Source organism: Prionailurus bengalensis, chromosome D1, assembly GCF_016509475.1.
Source record: "Prionailurus bengalensis isolate Pbe53 chromosome D1, Fcat_Pben_1.1_paternal_pri, whole genome shotgun sequence".
NCBI classification, from domain to species: Eukaryota; Metazoa; Chordata; class Mammalia; order Carnivora; family Felidae; genus Prionailurus; species Prionailurus bengalensis.
The window spans coordinates 70,711,910-70,731,012 of record NC_057346.1 but is presented as its reverse complement, the minus strand read 5'-3'; the positions used below and the strand labels follow the sequence as shown (position 1 = coordinate 70,731,012).

Sequence of the window (19,103 nt, the reverse complement as noted above, 5' to 3'; positions counted from 1 at the left end):
GTGGCCAATCCCGAAGGCCTAGAAGCAAGCTTGAGACATTTGCCGCCTATACCATTATGGGTCCTTCAATCCTGGCCCATCTGATCCAAGGTCAAGGGAACTTCCCGAGAAGCTACCTCAGACACCTGTACCTCTACTGTCACTCAAGCTCCTCAGTATGTCCTTCTTTCCCCTAGCTTTTACCCACAAGGGCACGAGGGCAACAGAGGAGCCCAGAGGAGTCTTACCTGGAAGGTCCCAGCATGGTCTTCTTCCTTATCACCCTCTCTGTTCTCTTTGAGGGCAATTAATGTGAATCCTCTGAAGTAGGACGGTGGGGCAGCTGAAAGGGTTACTGTGGAGAGAGGAGAAAGCAGATCATAAGCACAGGAATCAGCTGGCTTCCATCTGACAAATGAATGTTGGTGAGTTCTCCATCAACAAGCCAGACCTGTGGGTTGGAGGGGCAGCAGACAGTGGAAAAGCCTCATTCCTTTGAGTAGTGAACTTTTGCTCTCCACCCCGTTCCCCCTTACATTTCAGAACCTGCAAAATGCCTGAACTATGATTTCAGTTGGGCCTCCTTGAACCAACAAAGGCTTTGGTGCACTCTCTCTCCCAGTAGCCACAATTTGAAAAAGATAGTCCCTGGTCAGGGGCACCTGGGTGGCTCAGTCAGTTTAAGTTTCTGACTTCAGCCCAGGTCATGATCTCACGGTTTGTGAGTTTGAGCCCTGGTTCAGGCTCTGTGCTGACAGCACAGAGCCTGGAGCCTGCTTCAGATCCTCTGCTCCCTCTCTCTCTCTGCTGTTCCACTGCTTGCACTCTCTCTCACTCTCAAAAATAAATAAACATTAAAAAAAAAAAAAAAAGAAATCCCTGGTCAGCAACCTCAATCTTGACAGTTATCTAATGTTACACTTCCAAAAGAAATCTAACCGCTCACAGCCCAAACTCCCTTACAAAGTCCTTTGGGGCAGAGAATGCTGTGTGTTTTCCAAAATATACTTCCTATTTCTTGTAAGCACTCAGCTAGACCACTTTCCCAGCCTCCCTTGCAGTTAGGTCTGTGTGCGTTCTGCCAAGGGAAAGCACAGATGGACGTGATGCATGCCACTTTCTGCTTGGCCCGCACAAACTTTCCACAGGATCTTCCAGTCTCCCTCTCCCACCTATGCCTGCAGAATGCAGCGGATCCAACAGAAGATCCAACAGAAGGTGTCCTGGGAGAAGATGGTGGAGCCACAAGATAGAAGAAACCAGGGTTTCTGAATAGCTACACAGAGAATCACCCACTGACCAGAAACATCCATCTTGTACTTTGCCTGAACTGGAAATAAACTTACATTGTGGGGGATTGTTTGTTACAGCAGCTGGAGTTCTATGAAACTACATCATGCTCTTCCTTCTCAAACCTACCCAGATAACTTCGTTTTCATTGAATCTAGCTCAAGGGCCTTCTCAGCAATGATGGTCACCCCTCCCTTTGTATCCCTAGCACCTGGCACAGAGCCTGATGTCTAATAGATGCTCAATTCAAGTTTCTTGAAATTTATATAAATTGGGACTGAAATTACTGTCTGGATTAAAGTGCTAAGAGTCTGGCCTTTAAACACAGAGTTATAGACTCTTAGAGCCTTAAGCTGTCTCAAGAACCCTCCATTCCAGCCTTCTAATTTCACAGACAGGAAACAAAGACACAGAGAGGTCAACAGACACCCCAAGGCAGTAAGAGCACCCACAAGGCAGACTTAGGGCCAGACTCCTCTTCCCCAGTTTAGCATTCCACCCATGGTTGCATATATGGAGTATATCTGAGTACGGGTATTCTACAAATGTTAGGTTTTAAAATTTTAAAAATCAACTTAACATATACCATTTACGTGATTCTGAAAAGCAACCCCCTGTCAGGAAGGGACATTCTAGTCTTCTGCTTCCAGTCCTAAAAATAAAGGACCCCCAAATTCCAAAAATTAAAATACCTTTCTTGGACCATGCACCTGCAGCCCATTAGCCCCAACACAACGACATCTCAGGAAAGAACTCTGAGAACCAAAGATTGCAAATCTCATGCTATAATTGGTCAGTTCATCCCACAAAAGTAAAAGAGCATTCTGATTGGCTACTGATGTCTATCGAAAGGTCAGACAGACCTTCTTAGTAAGGAAGAAAGGGTGAGAGAAAAAGCACAGTACAATAGAGTAAGAAAAGTAGGGTGCTCACCAGTGGCAAGCAGAAAATGATGATTATGATGTCAGAAGAAAGAGCTGAGATCTCTGAGGGACAGACAGACAGCCCTAAAGCAGTCTGAGGGTGTCTAGAGTGGGGTGGGAAATGAACAAAACAAAACCAAACAGAAACAGACTCACAGGTACAGAGAAAAATTTGGTCGTTGTCAGAGGGGAGGGGAGTGGGGGAATGGGTGAAATAGGGGAAGAAGAGGACAAGTTACAAAATCCCAGCTATAAAATAAACAAAGACATGGGAATGCAATGTACAGCATAGGGAATATAGTTAATAATATTGTAAAAACTTCATATGGTGACAGTAGCTATATTTATCATGGTGATTGCTTTGTAATGCCGAGAAATGTTGACTCACTATGTTGTGCACCTGAAACTAATATAATATTGTATGTCAACCACGCTGAAATTAAAAGCACCTATACGTGGGCATAATAACAGCACTTACCTCAAAGTATCAGTGTGAAGCCTAAACGAATTAACACACGGAAAGTTCTTAACAGCATGCCTGGAATATACTAGGCACTTAATAAATATTAGCCCTTATTACCAGTGATGAGATTATCACATTGCATTTTGTGGGTAAGTGTTCGTCTACCTATTCATTAAGTCCTTCAAAAGCAAGAACCACATCTGAGCTCAGCACGGTGATTAGCAGAGAGTTGCTAACGCAATTAAGTTTACCAAACTGTGTTCATGGACTAGTAAACTCTATATTATAAAGATGTCAGTTCTTCTCAAATTGATTTATAAATTTAGTGCAGTTAAATTAAATTCCCATTGTGTTTTTTTTTGTGATACGGACGAGTTGATTCTGAAACATACATGAAAATGCAAAGCACCAAGAATGTCCAAGGCAATCTGAAGAAAGAAGTGAAAAGTTGGAGGGCTTGTACTACTACACACCCAGACTTACGGAGCTACGGAAATTCAGCCGGTGTACTATAGCAAGGAAAGAAAAAGAGGCCAGTTGAACTGTTTGGGGTCCAGAAAAAGCTCCACAAGTCTATGGAAACTTGCTGTATGATTAAGGATCTCCTGCAGAGCAGTCGGGGGAAAAGATAATACCTTCAGTAAATGGTATGAGGACCACTGGGTAACTATATAGAAACAGGTGAATCTTGACCTTGCACATCGTACGCAGAATAAACTTCACATAGACGATAGAGCTAACTGTGAAGAATAAAACAGCAAAGATTTTAGAAGTGAGCCTAGGATAAACTATGAGTGATCTTGGAGTCAGAAAGATTTTTTTTTAAGCAGACATAAAAAAGAAAATAAAAACAGTGACAATAAAAGAGAAGATACATAAATGGGCTGATGTAAAAATTTTGCCCAACAAAAGACATCATCAGGAACAAGTACGGCACAGTGTGGAAGAAGATATTTGCGACGCATATCACCGTCAGTTGACTTTAATCCAAAATATATAAAAACTTTTTCAGATCAAGAAAAGAAAGACAACCCAAAAGAGAAAAATAGACACAACACATGAACTAACGCTTCGTAAAAGAAGGTGCCCAAATGGCCAAAAAGCATATGAAAAGACACTCAACCTCGTTAGTGAACAGGAAAATAAAAATTAAATCCACAATAAATTACTACCGCATTTCCACCAGATTGACTAAACGTAAAAGGATTAACAGTATCAAATGTTAACTGGAACTTTCACACACCGTTGAACCGAAAATAAGCAATTTTCACTGGAAAACTCTTTGGCAGTATTTAATGAAGCCGAACACATACAGACCCTATGATCCAGTGATGTCACTCCTAAATCAACAGGAATGCATACATATGTGTACCAAGTAACATCTATCAGGTTATAGTAACATTGTATTAGCACCCAAATGGAAACTCAGTGTCAATCATCAGTAGAATGGATATGTAAACTGTGACATATTCGTATAATTGCATGTCCTGTAGTAATGAAAACGAACGAGTTACTGCTACATACAACAAAAGGATAAATCTTGGGGCACCTGGATGGCTCAGTCGGTGAAGCGTCCAACTTCGGCTCAGGTCACGATCTCACGGCTCGCGAGTTCAAGCCCCGCGTCGAGCTCTGTGCTAATGGCTCAGAGCCTGGAGACTGCTTTGGTTGGATTCTGTGTCTCCTTCTCTCACTCTCACTCTGTGTCTCCCCTGCTCTCACTCTGTCTCTGTCTCTGTCTCTCCCTCAAAAATAAATAAATATTTTTTTAAAAAACCAAAGGAATAAATCTCATAAACATAATCTTGAATGAAAGAAGACATATAAAATAATACAAAGGCTATGATTACATTTATATATTTGTGTGAAATCCGAAAACATACAAAGTAGGGGCACCTGGATGGCTCTGTCCGTTGAGCATCCAACTCTTGATTTCGGGTCAGGTCATGAAGCCAGGGTCATGGGATCGAGCCCGGCATCAGGCTCCTCACTGAGCATGGAGTCTGCTTGGGAGTCTCTCTCTCACCCGCTGCCCCTCTCCCCTACTCATGCTCAGTTTCTCTCTAAAATAAAAAAAAATTTTTTTTTTAATTTTTTTTTCAATGTTTATTTATTTTTTGGGACAGAGAGAGACAGAGCATGAATGGGGGAGGGGCAGAGAGAGAGGGAGACACAGAATCGGAAACAGGCTCCAGGCTCCAAGCCATCAGCCCAGAGCCCGACGCGGGGCTCGAACTCACGGACCGCGAGATCGTGACCTGGCTGAAGTCGGACGCTTAACCGACTGCGCCACCCAGGCGCCCCCCAAAAAAAAAAAATTTTTTTTTAAAGTAATCTACGATGCCAGAGGTCAGGGCAGTGGTTACACGCATGGCAAAGTGGAGTGAGAAGTGATTTGCAGGTGGCACAAGGAATGCCTCTGGAGTGCTGATCATGGTCTGTTTCTTGATCCCGGGCCCACTGCATGAGCATGTTCAATGTGTAGTAATTCACTAAGCAGTCCAATTTGTGAACTTTTCCATATGTAAGTTATATTCTGGTACAAATGTTATTCAGTGATGTTTCTGAATGATAAATATGCCCCTTTCTGTACATCTGTGCATTACACTTAAAGGGCTCATCATAAACTTGGTTTCCCAGAAACCAAGGAGTGATGCATTCCTATAGGTTAAAAAAAAAACAGAACTAAACTAAGGTTTTCCTCTACCTCATTGTATATAACACACAGGACGGAGGCTCTGGAGGCTGAACTCAGAGTGGGGTTTCAACCTGAAATTATCACTGGTGATGACGGTATTCCACAGTACAAGCTGAAGGAAGACAGGAGATCCCATCCCTCCAGAGGACCCCATTAATGTGACCCTCTCCTGAAAGGCACAAATGTGCAGTATGTTCTGAGTTCCAGTAATGACTGAAGATGACTGCTTGGCAATAAATAATAGAATCTTCTCTCTAATGACTCCTCCCTAGTGCCTCCCAAGAGAGGCCATTAAGAGACCCAAGAAATGCAAGAAAACTGCTGATGAAGGTTTAGGGGGAAAAAAAAAAGTCCATTCAGAGCCATCCTGTGAGCACATACAGGGAACTGGTTAAGAGCAAAGATTTTGGATTAGAACCCTAGAGCTATCATTTATTAATTACATGACCTCTGGCAAGTTATTTCACCTCCCTGTTCCCTCATTTTTAAAAGAAGCTAATGATACTGCCTTTCTTATAGGAATGTGGAGAGGATTAAATAAACATCTATCACAGCGCCTGGTACATAAAGGATTCAAGAGCCATAAAGGATGCCGATGGCCACTGGCACTGGGGATGTTGGAGCTGAAGAAGAAGATGATGAAAATGATAAAGACCAGGATGTTCAGCAGGCTGATCAACCGGCAACGGGCTTCCAAAAGCTGGTCCTCAAGGACAATGACTGAACCTCCAAAGAAAAACGCTAGCAGGTGCCAATAAAGGACCCCTGAGAGGGCTGCAAGGAAATAAAGGTCTTTGGGGATGATCCTCACAGGGTCAGGGTATGGGGAGCTCTGGGTAAGCCCTTATCGTGAACAGAGCCTTCCTTTTTCTGAATGCCTCTCACCCAATTTTAATTACACACTTATTTGTGAGTTATATGTTAAATGCTGGTCTCCCCTAATAATCTGGAAGCTCCATGAGAGCAGAGACCAAGTCTGTCTTAAGCTGCACGGTATTTTTAGCATTGAGCGTGCCTTTTCACTCACAATAAATGCTCAATAAACGCTCATTGAGTGTTTGTCCCTTTGGTCCCTCCTTCAAAGTTTCCTCCTCCAAAGCTACCATGTGTAGTATTCAGCCCCTCATCCCTTTGTTACTAAGCACTTTGTGCCCACCCAGTGCTATGCACCTGGAGACAAAAAAAAAAAAAAAAAAAAAAAAAAGATACGACCTCTCCCTCTAGGAGCATTCAGTCTAAGAGCTGGGAGGAAAAGACACATCAGCGGATATTTTTTATAACATACGATGGGTGTTATGGATGTGTGGATGATTTGCTCTGGGATGCCAGAGGAGGGAGCATCTGGGTCTAACGTGGGAGTCAGTCAGAGGGGGCTTCAAGGAGGAGGTGGCATTTGAACTCCAAGTGGAGTGAGGAATAAGAGTTTGTCAAGTGGACAAGAGACTAACAGCACTCCAGGTACAGGGAAAGGCATGATGAGACAGTCTTGGCCTTGGAAACCAGAACTATTTCTGTATTTCATAAATTGCAAGCTGGAAGGGACAGGGTGATAAGAGGTCAGGGGAAGAAGGTAGGGGATGGACACTTAAAAGCCTTCAAAGCCTTGCTAAAAAGGGTGGATACCTCCCTGGAGGTGACGAGGGTGCCCTAAAGGGTTTGAGTTAGGGAATGTCATATTCAGATTTATGTTTTAGGAAGAGCAGGCTGGAAGTTGTTATTGAATTACAGCCTTTCCCTGAAAACCCGTGGCAAGGGCCTCCTGGTCTGCCTTGCTGATATGAGGACTGATGTTTCACCCTCGAGTCTGGCCTTAACTCGCTACCTAAGGTTGAGTTCTCCCCACCCTTGGGTACACTTGCCATATGAAAATCCCAACTCCCAAACAGCTTCCTGGGTCCTCCAAGTGTCAGTGTGTCAACCATTTAACATGAACTCTGGGTTTCAGATTCTCTGGCCCTAACTAACCTCAGTGAAAAGATCCTGAGCCAGATCCCAGCTCTCTCCACCTGCTAAATGGCACTGAGATGCCCCAGCGTTCATGCCCCCCACACACATCAACTACAGGGAACTTTAACTTCTGCCTTAACTTGCAACCTGGGGTTACAAAGACTGCTGAAGCAGTACACAAGCCACAGCGGTCCCCTCCCTGCTGTGCAGGACTTTCAGAACACGGGAAGATTCGATGCACATGCTTCACTTAGAAATTGGCACAGCGCACCTGGGTGCCTCAGTCAGTTAAGCGTCTGACTCTTAATTTCAGCTCATGATCTCACAGTTGGTGAGTTTAAGCCCCGCATTCGGCTCAGTGCTGACACCCTGCTTGGGTTTCTTTCTTCCTCGCTCCCTGCCCCTCCTCCACTTGTACTCTGTCTCTCTTTCTCTCTCTCTCTCTCAAAAAAAAATCCATTAATGATAATAAAAAAAGAAATTGGCACAATTGAGCCCACCCAGCCAGGATGAGGCGAAAGGAGATGGTATTGATGGGTTGGCAGATGGGAAGGCAGGGCTAAAAGTCTAAAACAAGTGTGATGGTGGGCTTGGCCCACTCTGTTTCCCTGGATGGTCTTCTGTAGCAAGTGCTCCAGAATTCCCAGGCAGAGATGAAACAAGTCCCATTCCAAATTAAATATCACACATATCTAAAATTGAAAACTGGGGGCGCCTGGGTGGCGCAGTCGGTTAAGCGTCCGGCTTCAGCCAGGTCACGATCTCGCGGTCCGTGGGTTCGAGCCCCGCGTCGGGCTCTGGGCTGATGGCTCAGAGCCTGGAGCCTGTTTCCGATTCTGTGTCTCCCTCTCTCTCTGCCCCTCCCCCATTCATGCTCTGTCTCTCTCTGTCCCAAAAATAAATAAAAAACGTTGAAAAAAAAATTTTTTTAATTGAAAACTGGATGTAGCTAACAGATCTGGGTTCGAATCTCTCCTGTTTACTATGTGTAACCTTTGGCAAGTTACTTAACCTCTCGAGGTCTCAGTTTCTAATCTCCTGTAAAATGATGGTCTTGGTACTTATCTCATTGTTATGACAACAAATGAATTAATATTCATAATAATAAGTGTACATATATGTTTGTTAAATTAGTAGGATACATTAAAAATAAATCATTCTCTTCCATAAAATAGGGATCATCATTATCATCTCATGGGTTTGTTATAAGGATTAAAGGTGGGAATGTATATGAAGCACAATGCAACAGCCCAATGGAAGTTCATTCTTTCCCACATATGCTGCCTCTTCATGGGATGGCTGGGAGCCAGATGCATGGGTCCTGAGCTGACCATTATGCAGATGGGAAGAGGGATGGGTGGGAAGGAAGCTCCTGGAGACTTGGAGATGTGTCAGCCAAGAGAATGTAGCTGGGGGTATGGGTGAGGGCAGGAAGCACGGAGGGACATACACTCTCCAGGAGCCCCACTTCTTATCCTAGTCAGACAATGGGATCTCTGGGGCTGGTGATAATAGCACCCCCTCTCCCTCCTGAAACATAATGTCACAGAAGTGACTGTGGCCCAAATTTAGTCTCTCTCCACACCCCATTCCCCTGCGTCTGTGACCCAAGATGGGCCAATCAGAATCCTCCCCCAGGGTTTTTCCAGTTTGGAATTAATGGGACCAGGGCTTTTCTTTTAGTTACAGGACTAACTGAAAGATTTTTCATGGAAGGTTCTTGGCAGCTATAGTCCTTGTTATTTGGAGAAAGTTTATCTGTAGTAAGAAAAATGAAGACAACACACAGAAACACAGCCAAGAGATACGGGATGGAAAAAGTGACACAGACAAGGTACAAGGGAGAGATGGAAAGGAGAGAGGGAGGAGAGAACCCTTTTGGGTCCCTAGATCCATTTATACCTGAAGCCAGACCCGCCCCTAGACTTTCCAAATATGAGACTCAGTAATTCTCTTTCTGCTTTAGTTAACTTGACTTTGTTCCTGTCATGTTCTGTGGAAAGAGTCTTTACTAATTTTGAAACAAAGAAAGAAAATAATTCTGCCTGAAATATACAATTCATTAGCAGGCTAGGGAAATGGTATTTGTGGCTTAACTGAGGTGGTTGACGAGGAAGGTGGCAGTTGATACTAAAATGTCACTGAGATGACAGCAAACCAGTTGACTTCGAAAGTATTGAACTAGGGGCGCCTGGGTGGCGCAGTCGGTTAAGCGTCCGACTTCAGCCAGGTCATGATCTCGCGGTCCGTGAGTTCGAGCCCCGCGTCAGGCTCTGGGCTGATGGCTCAGAGCCTGGAGCCTGCTTCTGATTCTGTGTCTCCCTCTCTCTCTGCCCCTCCCCCGTTCATGCTCTGTCTCGCTCTGTCCCAAAAATAAATAAAAACGTTAAAAAAAAAAATTTAAAAAAAAAAAAAAGAAAAAGAAAGTATTGAACTAGATGTCAACTTTAGGGAAAGACTCAACGGATGTCAAGGGAGCCCCTTGCTCAACATTCTTATCAACTTTGATAAAGATTTCTAAGACTGCTTATCAGAACTGTAGATAATCCAAAATGAGATTACATGGAAAAGTCGCTCAGTGACAGAATCCAGATCCACGAGTGGCTGACAGCTAAAGGGATGGACCCAAACATGCTGGATTACGTCTGAGGAAGACCAAGACTAAGTTATGAGGAATCACGTCGAATCTTACATTCAAAGACCAGTCACACCAGTTGAGGGAGAGGAGGGAAGGAAGCAAGCCTTCCCAGCGGCTCACAGGAATTTTTGCTGGCTGCCAGCTCAGCGTGATCCCAGAGCGCTGCGAAAATAGCAAACACAAGACCTGGCAAGCTTAACACAAACACAGCCCTCAGGACAAGGGAGATAATCACCCCCCATGTTCTATCCCTATCAGAGCACATCTGGAGTACAAAGTGCAAGGGGACAAGAAACAGCATCCTATAAAGAATGGCTGAAGAAATGGGGCATTTTGGCCCGAAGTCATAGTTTCTATTTCTCCACAAACACCTCAATGGCTGACATATGGCCAAGGGGAGACCTTATTTGCTCGACTCCAAAGAACAGAACCTGGACCGATGAGCGGAAGTTACATGGAAGGGACATGTTGGCAGGAGAAAAGTACAACCAGGTCAACCATGGCTCAGGCTCTGCCAGCTTTGAGCATCATCACCTAAAGGAAGCTCACGATTCTTCTCTCTCCAACACTTCACTGCCCAGGCAGGAGGAGGCTGCTGTCACTCCAACTTTGGGGACATCCTACTGGCCACTGTACTCAGGTACAGGATAGGCAGTGATGTGACCAGGTGCTAATGTATGTGGAGCACAGGAGGCTGGGGTGGAGGGAGGAGAGGTTGTGATGGAGAAACGTGGTCATAGAAAAGTGACCATCTTTTGGCCGCCTTCTCTCTGTGTCTCCTCATCTTGTTTTATTTTTTATTCTTATTTTTTTCATGATGTGTTTTTTATTTTTATTTTTTTAATATATGAGATTATTGTCAAATTGGTTTCCATACAACACCCAGTGCTCATCCCAAAAGATGCCCTCTTCAATGCCCATCACCTACCCCCCCTCCCTCCCACCCTCCATCAACCCTCAGTTTGTTCTCAGTTTTTAAGAATCTCTTATGCTTTGGCTCTCTCCCACTCTAACCTCTTTTTTTTTTCCTTCCCCTCCCCCATGGGTTTCTGTTAAGTTTCTCAGGATCCACATAGGAGTGAAAACATATGGTATCTGTCTTTCTCTGTATGGTTTATTTCACTTAGCATCACACTCTCCAGTTCCATCCACGTTGCTACAAAGGGCCATATTTCATTCTTTCTCATTGCCACGTAGTACTCCATTGTGTATATAAACCACAATTTCTTTATCCATTCATCAGTTGATGGACATTTAGGCTCTTTCCATAATTTGGCTATTGTTGAGAGTGCTGCTATGAACATTGGGGTACAGGTGGCCCTATGCATCAGTACTCCTGTATCCCTTGGATAAATTCCTAGCAGTGCTACTGCTGGGTCATAGGGTAGGTCTATTTTTGATTTTCTGAGGAACCTCCACAATGCTTTCCAGAGCGCCTGCACCAGTTTGCATTCCCACCAACAGTGCAAGAGGGTTCCCGTTTCTCCACATCCTGTCCAACATCTACAGTCTCCTGATTTGTTCATTTTGGCCACCCTGACTGGCGTGAGGTGATATCGGAGTGTGGTTTTGATTTGTATTTCTCTGTCCTCATCTTGTTTTAAAGAAAAAAAAAAAGAGAGAGAGAGGGATTATAGATTTCTGGAATCCAGCTCTTTGTTGGGGGTGGGTCCAGTGAAGCTGCGGTTAGTTTGTTTGTTTTACACTTTCCAAGTGATTCTGAAACATAGCTAGGTTTGGACACCGCACAAATGACCCCACGAAGTGCTGATTCCAGGGAAAGTCACTTAATAATTGGTGTCGAAGTTTGATTGACCAATAATCCTCTCTGCTCTCTTCTCCATTCAATCAAAGCCAGTGTCTGAAGCTGGGAGCCCCTTCCCTTTGCCCTTTTGCCAATTGTCCTGCTCTTCACCTCTGAACCATCAATGACCCAGCTTTTCACCATGCTGATCTCCTTCCTCTCAATAGTCTTTTTTTTTTTTTTTAATGTTTTTACTCATTTTTGAGACAGAGAGAGACAAAGCATGACCAGGGGAGGGGCAGAGAGAGAGGGAGACACAGAATCCGAAGCAGGCTCCAGGCTCTGAGCTGTCAGCACAGAGCCTGACGTGGGGCTTGAACTCATGGAGTGGGAGATCATGACCTGAGCTGAAGTCAGACGCTCAACTGCTCAACCGACTGAGCCACCCAGGCGCCCCTCAGTAGTCTTTACCTGGGACCAGCCATCTGCCTGCCCTCAACCTCCAGCCAATGCCCCCAGGGCACTGGGCATCTCTTCTCTCTGCTGCCTCCACCTGGAGCTCCTTGCCTTTGGTCCCCATCCCTGGTCTCACTTCTCTGGCTGAGAGAGAAACACTTTCTCTTGCTTCCATCTAGCTCTCTTAGAAGATCTCACACCAGGATTCTTCACTTTTTTTTTTTTTTTTCAACAAATAAAGATTTAGTGCCTGTCATGTCCACAAACTGTTCTGGGTGCTAGAAATAAATGGCAAACAAGAAAGGACACAGTGCTTGCTCTCATGAAGCTTATATTCTAGCTTGAGGAGGCAGATGATAAACAAGATAATTTCAGAGAGTGATTAAGGGCTATGATGAAAATGAAATCAGGCAAAAGAAATGGGAAACATAAATTGGTGGTCAGAGAAGCCTATTTAAAGGGATAAAATCTGAGCTGAAACTTAAAAGACAAGGAGTGAGCCACATAAGGCTGAGCATTCTAGTCATGGAGAAGAGCATGTACAAAGGCCCTGGGGTGGGAATGAGCAAAAATCCAAAGAGTAGTGCTGCAGCTATGAGGTGAAGGAGGAGAAAGAACAGGAAGAAAAGAAAATGAAGAAGGATGAGGAAAGGAGAAGGAAAAGAGAAGAGGGGGAGGGGAAGACAAAGAGGAGGAGGAGGAGGAGGAGGAGGAGGAGGAGGATTATAAGAGCTTCCTCTAGCTCTTAGAATCACCGTCCCGTTTTTATGGCCTGCTCTGAGTTTGCCCACCTTCCCACACTCCTATCCCCCACACATGGTGCTTTGTGCCTGGAGTCTTTCCCTGCCCTTCTGCTGTCTCACAAAGTCCACGAGGCATATTTGCAAATGTCCGGGCCACAATGGGAGATAGGGTTTGTTTCCCATGGGTCTTCTGGGCCTCAGCTAATCCACAGAGGTGCGTAGGCCCCTGTTTAAGTTTCCCTGAACCTTTCATGGCAGTTTTGAATATTCCATGCAAGTTAGAAGCTTTGTCTATGTAGAGCTCACAAGGACTTCTTGGCGATGTCACGGAATTCCCTACCTGCCCATCCCAGCCTCATCTCTAGCCCAGCCAAGACACCCTGTAGACATGGGAAATTTATACCAGCAAGAGCTGACCAGCCACACAGGAGGCTTCATGTGACATGGTGAGCTCCCTGACATGTAGGTGTTCCAGCAGATGTGCCTATGGTATAATCACACACAAGTGCACACTGTCAGAAGAAAACTAGAGGAAATGATACCTTCGGTAATTCAGGCCACTTGCCATCCCATTCAATACATGCATGTGCCTGAGCGTGCATGGGAGGGGACTCATTCCCTCACCCCATCACAGTGAGTATTTTGTACCTGTCATGTCAGGGGTTAAGGGCCAGCAAACCACTTGTTTTACCTGTTACTTGATTGAGGGGACACTGGTCTCTTCCAGTGTGGGAGGGGCAAATGGAAGTCCTGGACTTATTAAGAAATGTCAGTGTGCTTCCATTCCTCATTAACAGAACTATCTGGAAGGAGACATGAATGAGGCTACATTGAATCCAGTACCCATGTTCCTACTGGCATACAATTTGAAAGGATTGTTAAGGAATAATATTGGTGGCATCATTTTATTTTTAATTTCTTTAAATGTTTATTTATTTTTGAGAGAGAGAGAGAGAGAGAGAGAGAGAGAGAGAGAGACAGAGCATGAGCATGGGCATGAGCATGAGTGGGGGAGGGGCATAGAGAGAGAGGGAGACACAGAATCCAAAGCAGGCTCCAGGCTCCGAGCTGTCAGCACAGAGCCCGACGCGGGGCTCAAACTCACAAATATGAGATCGTGACCTGAGCCGAAGTCGGACGCTCAACCAACTGAGCCACCCAGGCACCCCAAGGAATAATTTTGACTTATATGATTTTTTGCTTTCCATGGTGCCTCTTGAATCTAACCCTCAAGTAAGATGGGGCTCCAGCCTACTCAAATTGTCTCATTTTCTTTCAGAATATATATCCCTGTGAGCTTTTCTTTTTCTTCTAATTTCTTTTCCCTCCTCCTCCTCCTTCTTCCTTCTTCCTGCAACTCCCTTTCTTCTTCCTCCTCCTTCCTCTCTCTCTTGTTTTCTGTTTTATCCACTTCCTCCTTATTCCTCTCTGTCCTTAGAGCTTCCACCTTTATTGAGGGAGAGGGTGAGATAGAACAGGTCACTGACATACTGGCCCTTTTTTCTCCTCTCAGTATGAAACCTATCAATACCACACACACACACACACACACACACACACACACACACACACACCCCCTAACACTCCTTCTATCCTGACTCATTTTTTAGCAAGTATATAAACTTTACATGCTGTCGGGAAGACCATCTAGATACCTTTTACTGGATGAGAGGACATGAAATGCTGTGCTTTTAGATGACTATGCATTAAAACATGTGGCAGAGATAGCTAATTGTCCCTTTAAATCCATTTTCACCTTCATTCTTTTGGGGAAAAAAACATCCTTTCCCCAAGTTTTAGCTGGGCGTGTGGCTGTCTAGCTAAATGCTTTATTTCCCAGGCTCCCTTGCCGCTAGGTGTGGTCAAGTATCTAAATCCTTACCAGTGGAGTGTGTTTGGCAGTGCTGGGTGCAATTCTGGGTCACATCGTTCAAAAGAAAGCTGCTTGCCCTCTACTTCCTTTCCCCCCCTGCACACTGACTGAAACTCCCACGTGTTGGCAGTGAGCTGGCTGTAACGGCTCTGATGAGAACACCCTACAACAGTACTGTCCAGAAAATAAGCTCCCGGCAGGTGAAATTCACTGTGTTTGTTAACAAGTATCCAGTAGGAACAAATGTAAAACAAGCAAAATTAATTTTAACAACATATTTTACTTAAGCTAATATATACAATTACCACTTCAATATGGAATCGATGTCAAAAAAATCATTGAGGGGCACCTGGGTGGCTCAGTCGGTTGAGCGACTGGCTCTTGATTTCGGCTCAGGTCCCGGTCTCAGGGTTCATGGGATCAAGCCCCGTGTCAGGCTCTGCACTGACAGCGTGGAACCTGCTTGGGATTCTCTCTCTCCCTCTCTTTCGGCCCCTCCCCGCCCCCCTCAAAATAAGTAAGTAAATAAACACTTGAAAAGTTATTGAGAAGTCTATTTTTCTTCCATCCTTATCTCTCAACCACCGGTGTGTGTCTTACACTCACGGCACATCTCAATTCGGACCAGCCACATTTCAGGCGCCGTAACTCCAGGCTGTCTATGGGACAGCAGAGCACTGGCGGATTACAGGGCAACGCAGCAGAAGGAATCTGGGTTCCCGGTTGACCCCGTGGAGCAAAGCTGGCCATCATCTAGGACTTCCCATTTACCTCTTATTTTCAAAAAACTGTATTTTGGGGTCTCTTTGAGACATGAGCTTCACCTATATCTTCAGTAATATAACATGGTAAGAGGTTTTCCTCCCCCGCAGAAGTTAACATTGACCTGCATCTGACATTCTGTATGACAAGCAAACGGAGAGCACTAGTGAAAAGTTCTTGACATGCCAGCCCATGTATGTGAATTTACCAGCAATTACATCCTGCTGCTCCAGCTGAGTCAGCAGTGTGTATGGAGGAGCACCCAAATTTTAAACCCTGAAAAATCCCTATTTGATATGCTTTCATTTTTTGGTATGTTTTGATTTTTATTTATTTTTTTTTTTTTTGCATTTCATGAAACTCAAAGCAGTAAGCAATCTCTTTTAATTTTCTTTTTTTAATTTTTTTTTCAACGTTTATTTATTTTTGGGACAGAGAGAGACAGAGCATGAATGGGGGAGGGGCAGAGAGAGAGGGAGACACAGAATCGGAAACAGGCTCCAGGCTCTGAGCCATCAGTCCAGAGCCCGACGCGGGGCTCGAACTCCTGGACCGTGAGATCGTGACCTGGCTGAAGTCGGACGCTTAACCGACTGCGCCACCCAGGTGCCCCAATCGCTTTTAATTTTCATTATCAATTTGAACTACATACTTATTAAAAGGGGGCCAAGTTTAAAAAAATAAAGTTATATAATAAAAAAGAGGAGAATGATACAAGAAAAGAGAAGTGGGAGGGACGACTTATAGTTAATTACACTATCAGCAGCAGCACTGAATTTTTTAAAAACTCCACTAGATTAGACATAGTTTATTTAAAAGACCTTATCCAGTTTAAAATTCTCCAATTCTACACAGGTATTTTATGAACATCTAATTTTGTAGGCCTGGTTGTATAAGTTTGTGTGTAAGAATAAAACAACAATCGGGGCGCCTGGGTGGCACAGTCGGTTAAGCGTCCGACTTCAGCCAGGTCACGATCTCGCGGTCCGTGAGTTTGAGCCCCGCATCAGGCTCTGGGCTGATGGCTGGGAGCCGGGAGCCTGGAGCCTGTTTCGGATTCTGTGTCTCCCTCTCTCTCTGCCCCTCCCCCGTTCATGCTCTGTCTCTCTCTGTCCCAAAAATAAATAAAAACGTTGAAAAAAAAATTTTTTTTAAAAAAAGAATAAAACAACAATCAAATTAGGGTTTTGTTTTTTTTTTTTCCTATCCAATTTGTTTCTGTTTTCCCACAAACAAAAGGAACTGGCTAAAGATTGACAAGGTTGTTCATGTTTCTAAATTAGTTCTCTAGTTTATGAGGAAACGCAATCCCAAAGTCTATAAAAAGGAAAAAAAGCAAGTGTAAATAAGGAGACATTGCTTTAGACTTTGTGTCCCAAGATATGTCAGTTATTGTCTTGATTTGTTGTTGCTGTTTTCCTTCAGTGAAGACTCACCATCCAGAATGCCGAGGGCAGCCATAGTTAATTCATTTTACTCCCTGTTCATTTTCGTGTGTCAACACAGGAGACCGGTTAAGGGAACAGATTTAGGAGTCAGACATCCCTTAGTTTGTATCCTGACTCCAATGATTACCAGCTGTGTGGTCATGGGCAAGTTATGAAACCTCTCTGAGACTTGGTCTTCTCATCTGTAAAATAAGAATCATAATAAGCTGCCTCAAAGTACTGGAAAGAATAAGTGAGATGAGTAGGAAGTATTTAACACCATGTCTCATCCAGTGTTTCTGCCAAGTATTTTTCTATTTCCAAAATAATCATCTTATAATGTGTATTTTTTTTAAGCACCTACTCTATGACAGCTTTTTTTCTTTAACATAGATTATTCCTGACTCCCACAGCAACACTGTAAGGGGTGGGGGAGCACTCTCATTTCACAGCTGGAGAAGTTCTAGCTCAGAGAGGTGAAGTGGCCTGCCTACGGTCACACAGCGAATATATGACTGAACAGAAGTCAAACATCAAAGCCTGTGCCCTTTCTGCCAGACTGAGGTGGGGCTCTCCGGGACACACAGTCCTGTGGCATTGTGCACCCCAGAGTGGGACAAAGAACGAGAAGGCCAAGCAGCTTTGGAGGTCTCCAAACCTCACAGTTTAGAATAAATCCCCCAATTATGCTTGAAGTTGGACAAGCTTTTGAAATCTCGACTGGACATTCTTTTCCCATCAAGTTCCTTGAAATTTCCCTTTAAAGAGCATCTAGGAAAAGCCACTCTCATTAGCCAGGGTCTGGCTTTATTTTCCTAATAAACAGATCTTTAGTCAGACAAAAGGGCCTCTTTTATTTTCAATCAATTCTTCAACATTTCAGCTGATTTTCTTCTATTTGGCTTGAAACTGTGATCTGGGAATGGCTAGTCCTGCAAATTGTCGTCCTATCAGGGAAGCCCCTTGAGGATCCTCAACTTGTTATTTTTAATCACTGTAATCTCCTTGTCAAAGGAGGCCATGGTCAGAAACAGAGCAGGCCTTTCAGAGCTTTTCTAAAGCACAGTTATTGCCAAGGGAGGGGGGACAGGGGGAAGAGGGAGGGAGGGGAGACAGAAGCGGTGGGAGAGAGAAGGAAGTCCATATAGCACTAGCAACTTGGAAAAAGCTGAATAATAATCTCAATGGGATCCTGGCTGTTGAGAAGAAAGCCCGTTGTGTGTGTGTGTGTGTGTGTGTGTGTGTGTGTGTGTGTGTGTATTAACAGTGACCATCATAATCCAGTGTAGAACATCTAAAGGAGATACTGGGGTGGGGGACATAGAGAGCAGAAGCTATTCAGGGATGAACTGGAATTGTGGGGATAAAGATTCCAGGCAGGAAAACAAGCCATTGATTCCAAGGCTTGTGAGGGGGCCTCAAGAAAAAAATAAAAGAAGCAAGCAGAACACCAGGGGAATGTTAACTTCCACGGCCCTAAGTCAATACCCTGAACAGAATGCTTTAGATTTACCTTTAACATGATTATTCTAAGAGAGTATAAGCCAACAGAAAATGTCACAAACTAGGCCAGCGCCCTCTTCCTAACTTTGAGTGGCGGAACCAGGTTTGCTAATCTCAGGGTATTTACTCAGAAGGCTGGGAGCACGGTTTCCGTAATATCTTCCTTCCATGATCTCTTAGCCACCAGAAGGGAGAAATGGGGATTGCCGGCCAACAGCCTGAGTGGGGGTGTCACAGTCTGAAAGTCTAATGTGTAGGCTGGAACCACCTGTAGGGTAAAAGTCTAGAGCTCTCTCTCCCCCTAGTCTCGGTTCTCACCTACTGGCCATGGACACTCTGGAAGCAGGAGCCTCTGTGTTCTGGTGAATACCAGGGGCCCCTCCTCCCCAGTGCTGGGGTACCTGCAGCCAGTGCTCAGGCCATCAGGGAGGATTTGTATGGGAAGAAATGGCTGGTAGGACACTTGGTGTGGCCCCAGACTTGCCTAAATCATCTAAAAATATCTTCTTGGGCTCACAGTAAGAACAATCTTAGGTGAGGCTCCCAGTATGGAGAAATCATTCATTCACTCATTCCATTAATTCACAAGGACTCAGCCACCATTCACTAGTAGACTGAATTAGAGTGCTGAGAACACCACTTTTAAACACACCACAC

The 19,103-nt window shown here is 44.5% G+C and overlaps 1 protein-coding gene across 2 annotated transcripts in view; it reads right to left on the bottom strand.

The window, feature by feature from the left end:
* The window catches only part of SPON1 (spondin 1), a 262,782-nt gene that overhangs the window by 241,144 nt on the left and 2,535 nt on the right, over window positions 1–19,103 (bottom strand). For both annotated transcript variants that reach the window (XR_006297419.1, XM_043580725.1), the window contains exon 2: window positions 228–334. Coding sequence is in view for 1 of the 2 variants with exons in the window: in XM_043580725.1 (XP_043436660.1) it covers window positions 228–334 (107 nt within the window). In the remaining variant the exon portion in view is untranslated. The remainder of the gene's footprint in view (window positions 1–227; window positions 335–19,103) is intronic.